An 18226-nucleotide genomic window follows, 5' to 3' on the forward strand; every position below is an offset into this window, starting at 1 on the left:
GGCGCCTCCAAGCACGCATCAAGGGTGCCTCCAGTGCACTCCAGGGCGCCTACCCCGCAACACAAACTTTATCTCCTTGAGGGTGCCTCTAACGGGTCCAAGGCGCCTCCAAGTTTGCTCCGAGGTGCCTCTAGTCAGTTTTGAGGCGCTTGGGATACTATTCATTCGAGGCTGATTTTGTTACTCTAGTTTTGCAAAATGCGCTAGTAAAAAAAAAGTGTAACATGCAAAAATTAGCACAATAATAAAATAACATTATTAATTAGATCTTGTCTGTCCAAGACAAAAATCTAGTCATGGTTTTAGTTTAGATATCTAAAATGAACCTAAATTGGACCAATGCCTAAAGTCCCTAATTGAGATTCAACTTCATTGGAATACTCACTTTCAGTGACTTACCTTACTTAATATGCAGAATCGCTTGACTTGCCTTTAATTTATTAGGTTTTCCCACTAGTTGTCAGGTTCGTAGACCCAACTATACTTTGATCAATTGTCAGATCCCGCGGACCTAGTTGGAATTTCTACTAGATATCGGTCACTCCTTGACCTATCTGGACTTCTACGCCAACTATCAGGTTCAATATACCTAGCCAAATTTTAGCCTAGTGTCAGGTCCTCCAAATCTGTTAAGCTCTGCACACTTGGTAATAAGATTAGATCACACTACACCTAACTTTAATCTATTTGTTATTTATCAAACTTAGGTTTGAACTGCACTAACATAAATGACAGAGAGACGAAGAGAAGGAAAGTTGGAGATGTATATTTTTGACGCTATATTTCTTTTAGGGTTTTTAAGATTTTTAGAAAGGGTAAAATATAAATATTATGAGGTCTATTTAGAAAATTTTATGATTAAAAAACTTATTGCTGGATATATTTAGAAAATAGGATGGGTTTAATTAATGTGGGAGTTTGGATTGTCCCTCCCTTATTTTTATTTGCTAAGTCACTATGCTAAGTTACCCGTGAAAAATGTATTTGTTATATATATATCTAACGATTTGTGTATCCAGATAATATTCTATTTTATAATTAAGTTATAGTTAAGTATGTGCTCAATCTCTATATAAATATTCTTTCTTCATTTTAAAAAATAAATATATGAATACTTTGTTCATCGTAATATTTTTTTTTAAAAATTAGTTATTTGAATAGATCAAATATGTAATAGAAATTTAAGAGCTATTGCACTAGTAATTGAATTTGTATTGTACTTAAAAAAAGATAATAAGAATATATTTAAGATGAAAAATATAATTAAAATATAATAATATTTTTTTTTTTTAAAAAAAAAGATTTTGTAATAAAATTATAACTAATATAAATCGGTTACATTAATTAATGATTTCTTAATATCGATTCTACAGATATAAAATGAAATAGCCATCATCGAACGAGGTCAATCTTGGACAAAATACTGAAGATTAAAAAAACACCCTCACATATTTATTTCTGCAGTATTGATCGTGGAACCGATTAACCGGGCACTGAGCGAACGCTTTGCCTTTTTGAACAATAAAAGCCATCATCGAAGGGAAGGATTTGGCTCGTTGACAATGATGTGCACCTTGTTAGCCGTAATATATTCCAAAGAAGGCAAAAACAAAACAGATGAGATGAGGAGCACAGTTTGGCGATTCGGATAGAGCGGTGGCAAGGCAAGCAGCCTCTCATCGTCCCCTTCCTTTCCTTGTGGTGTGGCAGTGGCAACCATGGGCCTTCTCACCGCCATCTCTCATCGCCCTTCCCCTTCGCCGCCTCCACTAGCACCTTTCCTTTCCTCTCAGGCCATTATTACCTTCAAATCATCGCGTCTTCGATTTCCCCAACCTTCTCTCTCAGGTTTGCATCAAATCTATTTCAACTTCTCGTCATCTGATCCTTTCAACATATTATCCCCTCTTTCTCATGCAGGTTTTCCATCATTCATCGGTGGTTGTCTAGCACTCACTGTGCGGGGAGGAACGGCTTTGCGCTCCACATTACCAGCATCTCCTACGCTCGTCTCCTCTTTCAGTGACCTCTTCGACTTTATATGCGCAGGTCCTCTGATGAAGCAATTAGGCTTCACTGCTGAGACGGTGGCAGAGTCCATCGACAACTGGATCACACCCGGGATGCACCTTTGCCAATTGTTCCGATTCGATGACCTCAGCCTATCGCCTCCCGAGAGAGCCAGGATCTACCACTACTATGTGCCGGTGTTCCTTTGGTGCCAAGAACAGCTCAAGAGCCACCGACTCACGTTCGGCGATGACGTCGATGTCCCTCCACTCGTGGTATACCGCAAATCGTCACTCCATTCTTCACTAATATTAGAGACGTACTTTATCCAGCATTAAACATAACTGTTAGAAAGAAAATACACTTATTTGTGTGTTGTCTTCTGTTTCTTTGTCTTTTATGGGTGCACAATTTCTCAGTTTTTTTTGTTCCTTTGCAGATTGGCGTCAGTGCTCCTCAAGGCAGTGGAAAAACTACCCTTGTTTTTGCACTCGATTACCTTTTTCGGAAATCTGGGAAGTATGCCACTGTCCTTAAATTCATTTACACTTGCAACCTATACTTTGTTAATTGAAGCAAGTTCTAATGGAATGCAGGAGATCTGCAACTTTATCAATTGATGACTTCTATCTGACTGCTGAGGAGCAGGTACACATACCGACATTTTGTATGTACTCTCCTATCCTTCTTTCTCGTCCTCACTTTCACAACTGATTATTAGTTGTATATTTAGGCAAAACTAAGGAATCAAAATCCCAGCAATGCTCTATTAGAGGTGCTCAAAAAGGGTCGTTATCCCCCATATTGGACTGCATATTCAATCTTGCGTGCAATCATGGTCTCCCTTTCAAGTTTTTAGATGCTACATGGTGAAGTGATCATTTAACATTTTTTTTTCAGTTCCGTGGGAATGCAGGAAGCCATGACATCCAATTCTCCATTGATACTCTTACATCCTTAAAGAAATTGACAAAGAATGGTATTGTTCTATTACTAAATGCATCTGTAGGGATTCTATTATCTGATATAGATCTGAGCAAACTGTTATCAGTTCCATTATATAAAAGTTGTGCTTGTTGAATAACTATTCAGGTACAAAGATGAAACTACCACGGTATGACAAGGTACACTTATCATCTTAATTTACTCCTTTTTAATATTTTCCATTTTTCTATATGTTAATTACCATTGCAGTACTTTATTCACATAGTCAGCTTATGGAGGGAGGGGTGATAGGGCTGACCCTTCAACATGGCCTGAGGTGGAAGGGCCTTTAGAAGTATACTTTCTTAAATTCCGAAACATTTAATACTTGCTCCATCCTAGATATAATGATGTGAAGTTACTTATTTTTGTTTTTCTTTTCCTCTAGGTCATTCTATTTGAAGGTTGGATGCTTGGATTCAAACCACTTCCAAATGATGTAGTAAATGCAGTTGATCCACAGGCAAGTTCTTTAGTGAATGCACTTGCATTCTATTTATTTATTTTTCTCTTTCTTATTGTCTTTTTTTCATGGTCAAGCCAAGGGCCAAAAACAACATTTTGAGATTAATACAGTGATAAGAGGGGAGACCTCAAACAACTAAGAAAGAATGTGATTTGCTTCTTCTTTTGCTATTTATTAATTTGAAACTGCTGGTTTTTAGCTCCAAGTGGTAAATGAAAACCTCAAAGCTTACTATGATGCATGGGACAAGTTTGTTGAAGCTTGGATCATCATCAAGATTAAGGACCCCAATTGTGTATACCAGTGGCGACTACAGGTTACTACATTCTGATAAAAGAAAAAACTGCTCATATTGTTTAATATGGTCTAATCTCTTTATCTTACATATTTCAGTCTAGTTACTTTAGTATTCTTGTTTTCATATTAGATCTTTAATTCTCTTCTTTCTTGTGGATTTTAGGCAGAGGTGGCCATGAAGGAAGATGGGAAATCAGGCATGTCTGATGAAGAGGTGAGTCATCCTTCTCTTGGTTTTGTTTTCTTGTTCCACTACTTAACCAAAACACTTTGAGCAAAATAGCAAATGCTTTTAAAAAGTATAAATATCTTTTTGATAATCATGTTATTTTATTATTGCTAGAACATAATGACTAGAGTTGAAAAAAGAATCAATATGGTTTGAGTGTTAGGCTGAAAAAATTATTGAGCATTCATGGTGACAAAAAGCTTTTTGTTGGAATAGTTATTTAGCATTAAATTGATGTTTATGCATATGAGTGATAATGAATTATAAATAATAATAAGTTTCAGAGAAAACTATCATTGTGTCTCAACATGCAAGTATAACTAACATTCAAATATAACAAAAAAAAACTAATGCAAATAAAATAAAAAAGATCTAAATAAATGCATTTTAGTAAAAATTAACATAGTTTATGGTTACAATTTAATTAATTTCTATATTTGTGGATATTTTGCATCACAAAAAAGAATAAACAATAATAACAATTAAACCTTTATACTACTAAGTGGGGTAATTTGTATGGATTATCTTACATATTGCGTTCAATCCTTTATTATATATTGGTGCAGGAAGCACCAGATGATCGAATCCAAGTTTTGATAATGGCAAAGACTCAAAGTTAAGTGTTATTGTCGTTCTAATAAGTTTGACTGAGTGTGTAGGAAAGTCCTAAGTGAACTTAGACAAGATAAAAGTCCTAGTGAATACTAGGCAGGTGGAAAGCTGGTTGCGGCTAGGCAAGGAAGTCTTGGTCCGAGGGATTGGGCAAAAGTCTTAGCAAGTTGAGGATATCAGGCGAAAAATCTTACTGGTCGAGGACAGTAGGTGAAAGTCCTGGAAGTTGTGGACACTAGCCGAAAGATTGGACGAGTCGGGTATCGGACGTCTAGGGGAAAGTCCTGAAGTCTCCGATGCTGAGCAAAAGTTGAAACGGTCTGGAAGACCAGTTTGACATGAGGTAAACTCTCTTGAGAGGCAGGTGAGGACGCGCCCTCTGTTGAGAGAACAATAGACGTCGATTTAGGGTTTCATGGGAAATAAGAAAGTTAGAACCAGACAGTTACTGTCAAATATTTTATTTCCATATTATTGTTTGTTATGCTAACCTTGCGATGCAGGAAATTATGTGGCTGGAAAAAGGGCTCCAGGCACCCGCACCCAGTCCAGGTGCCTGAAGGTTAGGGCGCTCGGAGGTCCAGGCACTCGGGAAGGAACCGAACGATCGACTAGTAGGAGCTGAGATGACGCAAGTTTATTGATTAACATGTGCCCGGACGGGTTCGGGCGCCCGAAGATGGACAATGTGTTGGTCCCTTGGCGACCGACTAGAGGGGCGAATAGCTTGCACAGTAAAAAAACACAAAATCCTTGTCGAACTTTATAACTTTATTAGTCTAACACTTGCCTAAAAAAAAAAAGAGACTGAAAAAAAAATGGCACAAAAGGGTTACTTGGTTTGCAATCAAGGGATTGCTAATCTAAGGAAGTTGAAGCTCACTAAACAATCTCCTTCAGGCAGAGAAGTCTCTTATAGCCGTTGAAGCATGTAATTACAGAGCAAAACTAAAGAGGAATTAATTACAAGTGTTGTTCTGACCTTCTGGGACCAGAGCTGTATTTATAGCCCTGGTCGGATTCTTAGAAGGGTTTCACGCGCTTGGAGGGGATAAACTTTTATTTCCGTCGGAACGGGATGCGCCACGTTGCGTTTGGATAGTTTTTCTGGCCCGGGCGCCTGAATTAGTTCCAAGCGCCTAGATCATGCCGAAACAAGGCACCCCCGGGCTCTCCTTGGGGTCCGTGCTCTCGGATTGAAAAGTCAACATTTTGTTGACTTTTCGGCCCCGGTCTTCTGCTTCGATTCCGCTTGCATTTGTTCGGGTCTTCCGCTCTGGTTCCATAATAAGATCTCTTTTGTAATTCTTTGAGCTATTAGTGAATTGTTCAACGAAAGCGATCGACGATCATGAGCCTTGGAGTAGGAGTTATCACAAGCTCCAAATCAAGTAAAAACGTGTTAGTTATTGTCTTATTTGTTCTTCGCTTAACTCTTTTCTTTCCGTTGTGTACTCTCGACTGTGTTACGAAAACGTGAAAAAGTCAGGAGTGCTATTCACCCCTCTAATGCTTTTCGATCCTACACTATATCCTTAACTATATAATTTAAATGAGTTTTATCCTATTTTATCATTATTAACCAAGTCTATTTTGGTCTCCTTTCTTGATTAATGTGCGTATTTGTTTTGGCCTCACATTGACTAACTGAGACATTTATTGGCACTACATATATATCCATATAATCTTAAATGCATCTTTCAGAGGTTTTCTCAATAAATGCCAAGTTAATTGTCTCTCGAATGTTCTTATTAGTTATTTGTCCATCCTCATATGCTCACGAATCTACCTTAAGATCGTCATCTTTGTGATTCTCATTTTCTGTTCGTGTTCTCACTTCATAGCCTAGTATTGTTTAATTGTTGTTTTGTAAAACATCTCTTTAAGTTTTGGAGATACCATATGATCACAAAGAACATTTGATACTCTTTTCCATTTCAACCATCCTACTTATATTTCTTTGTCATCTACTATCTTAACAATTGCCTTACTATGTCCAATACCACTAAACTTAGATTCTATATATTCTGTTTTTATTTTACTAAGCCTAATTTTTTTTTTAAAATTTATTTCTTCACATGTTTCATCGACCAAAATAATGTTATTCGCAAATAACACGAACCATTTTAATGTGTCTTAGATGTGTCTCTATCTAATGACTTTACCCTTGACTAATATAAAAAGATATGAACTTAAAGTTGATCTTGGTTATAACCTTATTTTTATATGAAATGCTTCAGTTAATTGTCTTGCATATTTACTTTTATTATTATATCTTCATACATATCCTTAATTATCTCAATATATATTACATTAACACCTTTCTTATCTAAAGTTCACCACATAATTTTGACTCTGCTAAATTTTTTTTTAAGTTAATGAATATCATATGTAAATTTTACATCTTTTTCCGATATTTTTTAATTAGTTGTCAAGTGTGTATAGAGATGTATAACTTCTATCGTTAATCTTTCAAGCATAAATCCAAATTAATTTTTGGTTACCTTAGTCTTCCTTTTTAATATTTGTCCTATTACTCTTTGCCGCCAAAATTTAATTGTATGATCTATAAGTTTAATGTCTTTATAATTCACACAATTTTGTACATTTTCTTTATTTCTATATGAGAGACTAATAGAGTACTTACCCATTATTAATCAACTATTTTATCCGTTATATTAGAATATCATTTAGTGTAATCACTTTTTCATTTTGCATCTCATTTAACTTTTATTCTACTTCTAGAATTTGAATTTTGTAATAAAAATTTAAATTTCTATATATCTCTAATCTAAAATTTCGTAAGTTAAGTTGATCATTTAATTCTTTATTAAAAAGTTAATGAAAATATCTTTTTCATTGCTCTTTTATTTCCTCACCTTTTATTATTACCCAATAAGATTCATCTTGGGTAAGATCTTTTATTTTTTTCTCTCACTTAAGCTATCCTATAGATGCCCCTTTCACTTTCTTTTGTGTTAAGTTGTTGATATAAGCATTAGTAAGCTTTATTGTTGACTTCATCGAGTACTTTCTTAGTCTCTTCTTAATTACTATATACTTTTTAAAGTTTTCTTCATTATGTACAATAACTCATAAGTAGTTCATTTTTTTTTTCACTTTTTCTTATACTTTCTCATTTTACCATCAAATTTCTTGATTTGGTGGTGACCATCCTCTTGACTCATTGTGTATTTTTTTGGTCACCATTTTTAAATTTGATGTCATCTAATCCTATGCCGTATTTGAATCGGTATATATTTCTTCTAATCCTTGTGCTCATATCCTCCCCTTAAAGTTATTTTGTTTTCTATTCTTTAACTTCCATCATATGTTCCTATAAGCTATGCACATTTTTCTTCATACTTTATTTGGGGCACATATATAATACCAAAAATATCTGTTAAGGGTTAGTTTTCTTTAGGGATGATCTTGTAATTTTATAAATTTTCTATCCCTTTTCTTGACCATAAGAAGGTAAATTTGAAACTTGTTGTTCTCACTTTAAACATAATTAGGTACTTCTCTCGTTTTTGAAAAATATATTAAGTTATTACAAATTTATATGTTATCATAAAATCCAATATAATTTTTTATTTCAAAACTATGATTATTAATTATGCATCTTATATATAATTTTTTTTACTAGCTTATCTAGGTCTTCTCAAAACTTATGTTTGACGACATCATCTAATCCTACTTGAGGTACATATATATTAATTATATTAATAGTTCGTGTGCCACCACTATCTTGAAAGCTACAATCCTATCTCTTTTCGTAACTACTATTAATTTGTGTCTAAATAAACTATCTACAACAATATCTCTTTTATTTCTTTTTACTTTTTCATGTGTTAGGTAAATTAAAACTTAGTTTTTTTTTGTCATCTTTGTCTTTTTCCTATCAATTTTATCTCTTATAAACATAATATTAATTCTTCTTCTAATCATCATATTACTTCCTCTATTGATTTGTTAGTAAGTATTCTTACGTTTTATGTTCCAAATCTAAGTCAATTCATATTCCTATAATGTTTTTCCAACCTAAAGTGCAAGAATTCTTGCATATTTGATGCTACATTCAAGTTCTTTTACTGAGACGTTATAGTCGGACGGACCTTGTAATTATTTCCATGGAACAATCTAATAGTAGTGCAATAGTTTGATGGATCTATACATAATATTGTCTATATTTTACGCTGCTAGTAATCTAATGCAACTCTCCTTTATCTAGGTTAGGGCTGATCATGATGAAGTTTATTCTCTAATGGCGAAGTTGCATCACAAAAAGGAATATATAAAAATATTTAATATAAAAACTATAATTCACCTAAACGTATTTGACGTATAAGTGCATTGATAATACGAAAATATGCTAACGAGTTTGGTGTCGAGGTGATAGTGATAATGTGGGGATCTGTTGTTAAGGTGGATGCTGAGGTGGGGATGCACTCCAACTTGCACAGCACCATCCGATTTGGACGACGTGCTTGACTTGTGTACATTAGAGCAAATGTTAGAGAGGGTTATAGTTGTTTAGCAATGCCCTTTCGATAAAGTTTCTTGGGTGTGGTACAAGTGAAAGCAGAGTCGAAATTGTGAGTTAGATACTTAAGTCCCTTGGCTGTAGTACAAGTGAAAGCAGAGTAGAAATTATGAGAAGAAGAGATTCCTATGCACATACCTGAGTATTTATTGGTACGAGGGGAGAGAGAAACTTATGAAGATCACCACAATCTTTGGAAAAAGAGAAGCCATTCTGCCATTATTTTAGTTGTTTCCGTTATCGATTCTGATTTAATGTTTCATTTAATTATGGTGGCTATAGTTGCTTGCCTATTACTGGCTAGATATGACAATCATAGAATGGAAAGACCGTTGCTAAGACCGTGGGCCATGTTTACCTTGGACTGTTACTAAACAGAGAACTCGATGGAAGGCTTTGGGAAAAAAACATCAAATGGAGAGCTTGGGAGAATGCGCGGATGAGATTCTTAGGAGATTGAGTAGGCTGGAGAGCTCGAGAGATTGAGTTGTATAGAGAACTTTGAAACTAGGTTCTGAGTAGGGAGTTGGACTGAACTAGTCCTTAGTATAACTTGGAGACTTCATCTAGATATTCATAAGTGTCGACATACTGACCTAGGCCAGTTGACCTATGAACCTCTAGGAGAAGTCGGTCTTTTGGTCCTAGGTTTTTATATAATCGATATGTTGACCTAGAGTAGGACCTCGTAGACATAGCTTATTGACCTATGCATGATCATAATCACGGGGCATCACTAGCCCCCTTAAAGTCGAGTTGAGGTATACAGTCAAGTCAAGTGGTATCCATCTTAACTGCATGTATATTGATTCGCCTAAGTGGTATTATTGAATTTAGATGCCCACTTAAGCATTGACTTGGGTGCCATTAATTTCAAATTTAGGTGCCTTTAACGTTGATTTAAGCACTCATAATCTTGAATTTTCCTCCGTGGCTTTGCTTAACCATCATGTAATGTCTGATAGTAGTTGTGTCAGATTGACAAAGGGGATGCTTAATCTTCTGAGGACTTCTATGTTGTTGCATTTGCGAAAATTAATGGTCCAGCAGAAAGTCCGAACATGATATAAAGGCTTAGTTCCATCAGTTGACCTATTGACCTCCTAGGAGAAGTTGGTCTTTTGATCCTAGGTCTTTATATGTGTAAGTGATATGTTGCCCTAGGGTAGAACCATGTAGACGTGGAGAATGGTCATAATCATGGGGCATCACTAGCCCCCTCAAAGGCCAAGTTGAGGTATACAGTCAAGTCCCATCTTAATCAGATGTTTGTTGATCAGTCTAAGTGGTATTATTGATTTTAGATTCCCACTTAAGCATTGACTTGGGTGCCATTAATTTCAAATTTAGTTGTCCTTAACTTTTATTTAAGCACTCGTAAATTTGAATTTTCCTTCGTGGCTTTGCTTAACCATCATGTAATATCTAATAGTAGTTGCATTAGATTGACAGAGGGGATGCTTAATCTGAGGTTGGTGAGGTTAGGGAGATAAGAGAGTTTTGATGCTGAGGTATTGAGCAAACATTTGAGGTTTAGGTTTGGGAGACAAATCTCGATCCTGAGATATTGGGTGAAATCTTTGAGGTCGTGGAGAGATAAGAGAACTCGATATTGAGGCTTTGGGCCTTTGAGGTCTAGAAGGGAGAGATCTCAAACTCAATCTTAATAACTTGTGTGGATCTCTGAGGTTGAGAGTGATAAGGGTGCTCAATCTAGAGACCTTGTGCGAATGTTTGAGGTCTAGGAGAGATGGAACTCGAACTCAGTTTGGAGACCTTGGATAAACCTCTAAAGACAAGAGAGATAAGGGAGCTTGATCCTGAGACCTTGGGTGGAGCTTTAAGATCTGAGAGAGATAATAAAGCTTTATATCAAGACCATGAGTGGACCTTTGTGGTCAAAAAGAGATGTAATTGGAACTCGATCTTGAAACCTTGGGCGAACTTTTGGTTTGGTGGAGAGATAAAGGAGCTTGATTCTGAGACTTTTCCTTTATTATTGGGACAGATATTGGAGCTCAGTTTCATGACCTTAGGCAAATCTTTCAGGCCTGAGAGATAATAGAACTTGACCCCGAGATCTTAGACAAATCTCTGAGGTCCGGAAGAGATGGAACTCCAACTCTATTCTGAGATCTTTGGTGAACCTCTGAGATCGGGGAGAGATAAGGGAAGGAGACATAAATACCTCAGTTGGACCTCTGAGGTCTAGGAGAGATAGGACTAAAACATGATTTTGAGATTTTGGGTGAACCATCAAGATCTGGAAGAGAAAAGAGAACTTGATCCCATGGCCTCGGGGAACCTCTGAGGTTTTGGAGTGATAAAACTCTATCTCGAGACCTCAGGCAAACCTTTAAGGTCACTGATGGATAGGGAGTTCGATCTTCAGACCTTAGGTCATCCTCTGAGGTTTAGGAGAGATGATGAACTCTGGAAGCTAACAAGAGGAACTCTGTTTCCTACATTGTAAAATAACTTCTATTTTCTTAAATTAGTGTTAAACACATTTTTTTAAATAAAGCACCGTAAGTGATATGGATTTAGAGGGGGTATCCTCCATTTTCATGCTCTGTTAGTGACCCCTTTTGAGACTGTTAAAATAAAACCCCATGTATTGGATACCACGGGTTAGGCTTTTTATAGAAAAGATGTATGTTACATAATTATAGAATTACCCCTATAAATATATGACATATTCTAACACTCCCCCTCAAGCTGGAGAATATAGATCATATGCACCAAGCTTGTTACATATGTAATCAATTCGGGGACCTCTCAGTGACTTAGTGAATATATCTGCTAGTTGATCATATGAATTGACAAAACTAGTAGATATTTCTCCAGATATGACTTTCTCTCTGATAAAGTGACAGTCAACTTCAATATGCTTTGTCCTCTCATGGAAAACTAGATTTGAGACAATATGTATGGCGTCCTGGTTGTCACATATGAGTGACATTTGTGTAACCTTTCCAAACCTTAGTTCCTGAAGCAACTGTTTTAGCCATATAAGTTCTTGACTAGCTATAGTCATAGTTCAATATTCTGCCTCTGCACTGGACCTTGCTACAATATTCTGCTTTTTGCTTTTCTAAGAAACAAGGTTACCTCCGACAAAAATACAGAACTCAGAAGTAGATCTTCTATCAGAGGAAGTTCATGTCCAATCTGCATCAGAATACCCCACAACTTGAGTATGTCCTTTGTCTTCATATAAAAGACCCTTTCCTGGTGCACCCTTGATATATTGAATAATGCGAGTCACGGCATCCCAATGCGAGACACGGTACCCATGTCTCCTGTTGCCAAAAATCTAATATAATTTTTCCCTTTCTCATTTCTCGTTTCAAACCCATAACTTCCAAGTACCCCCTTATACTTCTCATTTTTCACTCCGACATGTTCATTTAGATCACCTCCTATTAAAATCATTTCATTTGGTGGAATATTTTATAATATTTCATCTAAGTCGTCCTAAAACCTTGATTTAGTAGCTTTATCTAATCCTACTTGAGGTGCATATACGTTAATTATGTTCATAGTTTCTTTCGTCACTATTATCTTAAGGCTATAATTTTATCCTTTTTTTTTTAACTACTTGTACAACTTCATCCTTTAACAAACTATCTCCAATAATACCCATTTCATTTCTTGCTTTACTTTTTCCAATGTACCATAACTTAAAATTAGAGTTCTCTATCATCTTTTGCCTTTTTGCCCATGTTATCTCTTGTACATATAAAATACTAATTCTTTTTCTAATCATCGTATCTACTACCTCTATTGATTTACAGTGAGGGTTCCTATGTTCTATGTTCCAAATCTTAAATAATTAGTTTTCCTATCATATTTGTTCTTATCCAACATATGATGTGAGAACTTTTATCTATTTAACATTACACCCAAGTTGAGATGTAGCGGTGCTTGCTTATACGTTACAATCGGATCCTGAAACTCTTGTATATTTAGCAGTACACTTGAGTTCTGGATATGTAGCAGTCTTTGCCGAGAATTTCGGATCCTACAACGTAGTCCTTTCGGGGAACAATCTAGCATTAGTACAATAGTTTAATAGGTTCATTCATTGAATATTTGTCATAATTTTAACGCTAGTTGACAATCTAACATAATTCTCTCCCTTTATCCGGGCTTGGGACCAGCCATGACTAGTCGTTATGGGCGGGGTTCATCATTTGATAGGGTGATTTTACTAAAACCAAAATATATGCAAATGTGACAAATAGGGAATTTGCAAGTCAATTAGGAATAAAATAAGAATTTGAAAAGAGGCTGAAAGCATAGGTGATACAGAATCAGGAGGCAAAATCTTGGCATGTGCAACTGAAGGTAATTCAGCATCACATCCTGTTGTCTAATGATTTGGATGCTCATTCATACTATGCATGGATTTTCAATTTTTTTGTTTTGCATCATCAGCTTTTGCAGTTCTACAATCATATTGATCTTCCATAAAATATAATGCAGAGACATGCGTTAATTAAGATTTGTTGGCTATATAAAAATTTCATTTCTTTTTTTGTGAACCTTCCCTTTCCAATCAGTTTTAGGCTGCTGTAATCTTTCGTTCACCGAGTGTTTTCACAGTATTTATTATTTTGCATATCAAATCGCTCTTTGGTTATTATTAAAATACCAGGACATGAAAAATGCTTGCAGGTTTTCGACTTCGTATCCCGTTATCTACCAGCATATAAGGCCTATCTCCCGACACTCTACGCTCAGGGACCGAAGGGCCTCGATCCAGATCGCCTTTTAGTTATTGAGATCGACGAGGAGAGGAATCCAATCTCTGCAGACTGACAACCTCAAAATCCTATTTCCAAGTGACTTTTCCCCCTACGTTACCCTGCCCCTTGTAAAATAATAATTTGTATTCAAGAGATAAAGAAAAGGATCATCACAATCTACAATTGTACACTTGAGCATCCACAACCTTTTAGTTGGGTATTTACATTATAATTCAACGATGACTCTCTCTTCTATACAAATAGAAAACATAGCAGTCATGTAAATTCATACACAAACGTTAAGAGGCATTACAATTTAATAGAGTTTGGAATGAATGGTATGAGAGCGAGTAAAGGGGATGTATAGATAGAGACTAAGTCACAATCTACGATTATTTGAATTGAAGGAATGGGGAAGAGTAGGAAAAATGATATCTAAATGATGGAGATTGCTGATGCGGTAATCTGTTATTGAGTTGGATGACAGAATTTAGGAATTAGAGTTGGGTTGAACTTGAATTTAATATAATAAATTATATATTTTTTATAATAAAAAGTCATTACATTATATATGGTTCAACCAAATTGTCTTATGAGGTTTTGAAATATAAAATTTATCTATAATATAATTTACATATATATCTTTAGATAAATCTTGTTTCTAATATAGTGTGTCAAATAATCTTAAAAGTCATCCACTATTTTATTTATTTTAAAATATGAAGTATTATCTTTCCATGTTTCATTGTTGAAAAAACTTATTCAGTGGTGGTGGTAAATAATATTAAAATAAGATGAATCAATTTATTCATATGAATCTGGTAAGGTAAGTTAAGAAAGACAAACTCGACTATGGACCATTTATTGCAAGAGAGATTGCAATAGTGATCATGATATTTATATGTCATTTTATTTCTTTGCCACCGTGTCTTTCTATTTGTCCCCATTGTGTGGGCTCCGCCTTCTTTGCACATTGCAAATTAGTTTACTGAACGGACCACCGGTTTAGTCCTCCACTGCCCTGCCCTTCCGCAATCACTCTGGGGGCGGTGCCACCACTCTACCATCCTAAAATGCTGCTGAGAAAAAGAGCCGCTGGTTGACAACACTCCTGATACTAAAATAATTAATCAATTATATTCAGTTTGTGAGAGTTTAATTGTTGATTAATTAATTAAATTATTTTTTTTTATTAAAAAATAGGTCCTGAAGTAGAGGTGGTGTCCCTGAGGACGTTGATGGAATCGGATCGGTACGTGTGCGAGATTTGCAAACAGGGGATTTAGGGGGACCAGAACTCAGATGCATTGGCGTTGGCACAAGGTGCCTTGGAGTTGGTGCGGCTATACCCAAGTCACTTAGGAGTGGTAGAAGCAAAAAACCAAAGAGAATTGTCAGAGATAGAGAGTGTTGACTCAAAATTTGTGCCTAATGTAGTAATAATAATGTGATAATCCTCACCTCGGGCCTCTCCAATATTCATACGATCTGAAAGGAAAGTAAAACCATAAAGATTCACCTAACACAGTGAGCTTTATACGAGGCCAGGCGACCAATGATGCATTTTATACATGTTGGAAATCAATTTCATGATATATTATAGTAATATCACATACAAATATCAATTATGCCAGCTCTTGAGGTCAAAATTTATATCCGAAGTGTTTATAGGTGTGAGGAGAGAGAAGATCATCATGACCACTATCTTAAGCCACATATGGATCTATGGTACAGCGACAGGATATTCAGATTGTTACTCAGACATCCATGGTTCGAGCCCCATCTATGATGAATTTATAAGAATTTTTCCACCAAATGGGACACGCGCACCTAAAGGATGTTGGACTCTTGGGTTGCCCGCTGCGAGTGCTTCCCGATTTATTCTGATGACCGATGAAAAATTTTTGTGGGATCAAACCGATTACTCTAGACTTGATGTTATCCAACCTGATTAATCATTTTTTATATGAATCATTTCCATCTTTAGACATTACTCCCTACCTAGTAACCATTAATCCTATTAATGTTATAGGGTGTCATGGAAGCCAAAAACTAAAGAGAATACCATAGAGGGCTAGAGAGGCAATTTTATATTCGTTGGGTAAAAAGGCGATAACGCTCGCCCCCAGTGCCCCCGTGGATCTTGCCCAAGGCTATCACGAGAGAGGTTAATCACGGTAGCCGAAGGAGTTAAGGTGCAGTGGGCTGAGGCAATTTTGTATTCGTACCTAGGTATTTATAGGTGTTAGAGAGGAGAGAAACCTACATAGATCGTCATCATGATCTCTGGATAAATACTATCATTTTTCATCTATAACCATTAATCCAGTTAATGTTATTCATTTGGTCAGTAATAGTTATTAATTCCAAAAATGATGATCATGGGCCACTTTTGTTTGTGACCCATAACCACATAGGTGATAGTCAGTGTCTTGTGGCTTGCTGTGTTGAAATGAGATCTTTTCTCCCGAAAATGTTGTGTTCTCGTGTCTCAATGTCGATCGGACAGCTATGATATTTTAATGATGTATATTATATTCTTGAGATGTGATTTAGTTCGTCCGATCGACACTTGGACACGAGGACATAATATTTTTGAAACAGAGAACCTCATCTCTGCTGAGCTAGAGGGGAGAGCTCGGAATAGAGAGGATAGCTTGAGGAATTAAGTTTGCCCTCAGCATAATTGTTTATGTTTACTTGCCGAACTATCAGATGCTTGGACGATATCTCCCAGATACTGCGGAATTGGAACCTAGGACCACCTTTTCCTCCTTTAGCTCTGCGATTTTATTTGTGACATGTACTAGATATCTGGGCCTTGAGCTCGTGGTTATCTTTATTTTGTGTTGGATTTCAGCCTAGATAATCTTATCTTTACTCATTTTCATGTTTTTTAAATTTGAAAATTTAAAAATTTGATTCTCATGATTATTTAAGTATTATATTTTGCATAGCCCATTTGATTGTTGTTTAACTCATCATCATTATCCTTTAATTGTCGAAGTCTTTCATTACAAATCGAGATAAGACAGAGAAATAGTCGTAGATCATCTGTTTACAATTAATAGTTGTTTGGCACGATTTTCTCATAACTCTAATATGATATTACCTCATCCAGGTATCCGCAATTTGATCCTGAATTTATAAGAATATTTTCTTCAAATAGGATACATAACAAAAGGATGTTGGACTTTTTGGCTGCTCGCCACGAGGACATCCGATTTACCTTAGTGGGCGGTGAAAATTTTTTTTGAGATCAGACCGATCACCACAAGGCTAGTCAATGAAGTTAACTGGGTTTATCAATCTAATATGATATTACCTATATAGTGAAGGATCGAAAAGAAGCAATTAATAGAGGGGGATGGGTGAATATCGCTCGTTAAAACTTTTTTTTTGTATCGATTCGTAAAACAAGAATCAAGGCGGCAGCGGAATAAAAAACCAAAAACAATACAGAGGACTCGGATGATTACTTGGTTCGGAGCTTATGTCGTCTCCTGCTTCAAGACCTGCGATCCTTGATCATACCGATGGATAATCCACTATAATTATTCTTTCTGAAATCCTTCAAAAAGAAGTAATTCGTACAATATGAAGAATGTAAGATAGTAACACACTACTATCTTTTGAAAATAAAAATAATGCAAGCTTTAACTAAAGTTATACTGACACTAGATAGAAGATGAACCTCGATTGACACTTCTAGATGGAGCAGCTTGCTTGTGAAGATGAAGTACAGAGTAGCAGAACAAATAAGAGCTTTGCACACCGTTGACTTGAAAATTGATACCTTGCCTTAGACCTCGAGATTTACTTATATAAGCCTTTATCGGTCGACTGATTAACTGTTAAGTCAACTGATACGTTCGGTCGACTGAACCTCCTATCAGTCGATTGAACTGCTTTACTTCCTTCTTCGTCAAGATATGATCTTCGCACAATTATGAGCAATTAATGTTCGGCCGATCGATCAGTATAGTTTCCCTATTCACCGAGATTCTCCATTAATGAGCTTTTAATTGCATTTTATTTTCAATCGATCGATCCCTGGGCTCGGTCGACGGATCAGACTAGCTTCTAACTTTGCTTTTGATCGTTCTGATCTGTGCCACGTTGACTTGGTTTGGTCGATCGATCTATAGGTTTAGTTGACCGATCAAACCGGTTCCTACAAGACAGTGTTAAACAAGATATTCCTATAAAATAAAGTTAGGACAGTAATATGAGATGCATGAATAGTAATTGACAGTAGAATTATCTTGATCTCAACTTGAAAACCTTTTCGATTTTTTCAGTTGGATCAATGACCTAGGGTTTATTCCTTC

General features: G+C 36.0%; 1 protein-coding gene across 2 annotated transcripts; it reads left to right on the forward strand.

The window, feature by feature from the left end:
* Positions 1 to 1596: 1596 nt before the first annotated feature.
* LOC122025925 (D-glycerate 3-kinase, chloroplastic-like) lies at positions 1597 to 15296 on the forward strand. Of its 2 annotated transcripts, none has more exons than XM_042584699.1 (12): positions 1597 to 1848; positions 1921 to 2285; positions 2450 to 2529; positions 2607 to 2658; positions 2744 to 2785; positions 2911 to 2989; positions 3103 to 3134; positions 3221 to 3289; positions 3383 to 3457; positions 3660 to 3776; positions 3921 to 3971; positions 15099 to 15296. In XM_042584699.1, exons 1-12 carry the CDS (start codon positions 1719 to 1721, stop codon positions 15108 to 15110), a joined length of 1104 nt encoding a protein of 367 aa, XP_042440633.1. In that variant the 5' UTR covers positions 1597 to 1718; the 3' UTR covers positions 15111 to 15296. The 2 variants fall into 2 exon arrangements, with proteins under 2 accessions (XP_042440633.1, XP_042440632.1); XM_042584698.1 differs by lacking the exon at positions 15099 to 15296 and adding an exon at positions 13825 to 14135.
* The last annotated feature ends 2930 nt before the right edge of the window (positions 15297 to 18226 follow it).

This window comes from Zingiber officinale, chromosome 1A (assembly GCF_018446385.1).
Source record: "Zingiber officinale cultivar Zhangliang chromosome 1A, Zo_v1.1, whole genome shotgun sequence".
Classification (NCBI taxonomy): Eukaryota; Viridiplantae; Streptophyta; class Magnoliopsida; order Zingiberales; family Zingiberaceae; genus Zingiber; species Zingiber officinale.

Bases quoted from the DNA above. Each gene is read 5' to 3' on its own strand.
- LOC122025925 (XM_042584698.1), top strand. From the start codon at position 1,719: ATGGGCCTTCTCACCGCCATCTCTCATCGCCCTTCCCCTTCGCCGCCT. The intron at 2,659-2,743 runs GTACACATACCG...TTGTATATTTAG, and splicing joins ATCTGACTGCTGAGGAGCAG to GCAAAACTAAGGAATCAAAA. The intron at 3,135-3,220 runs GTACACTTATCA...TTATTCACATAG, and splicing joins AACTACCACGGTATGACAAG to TCAGCTTATGGAGGGAGGGG.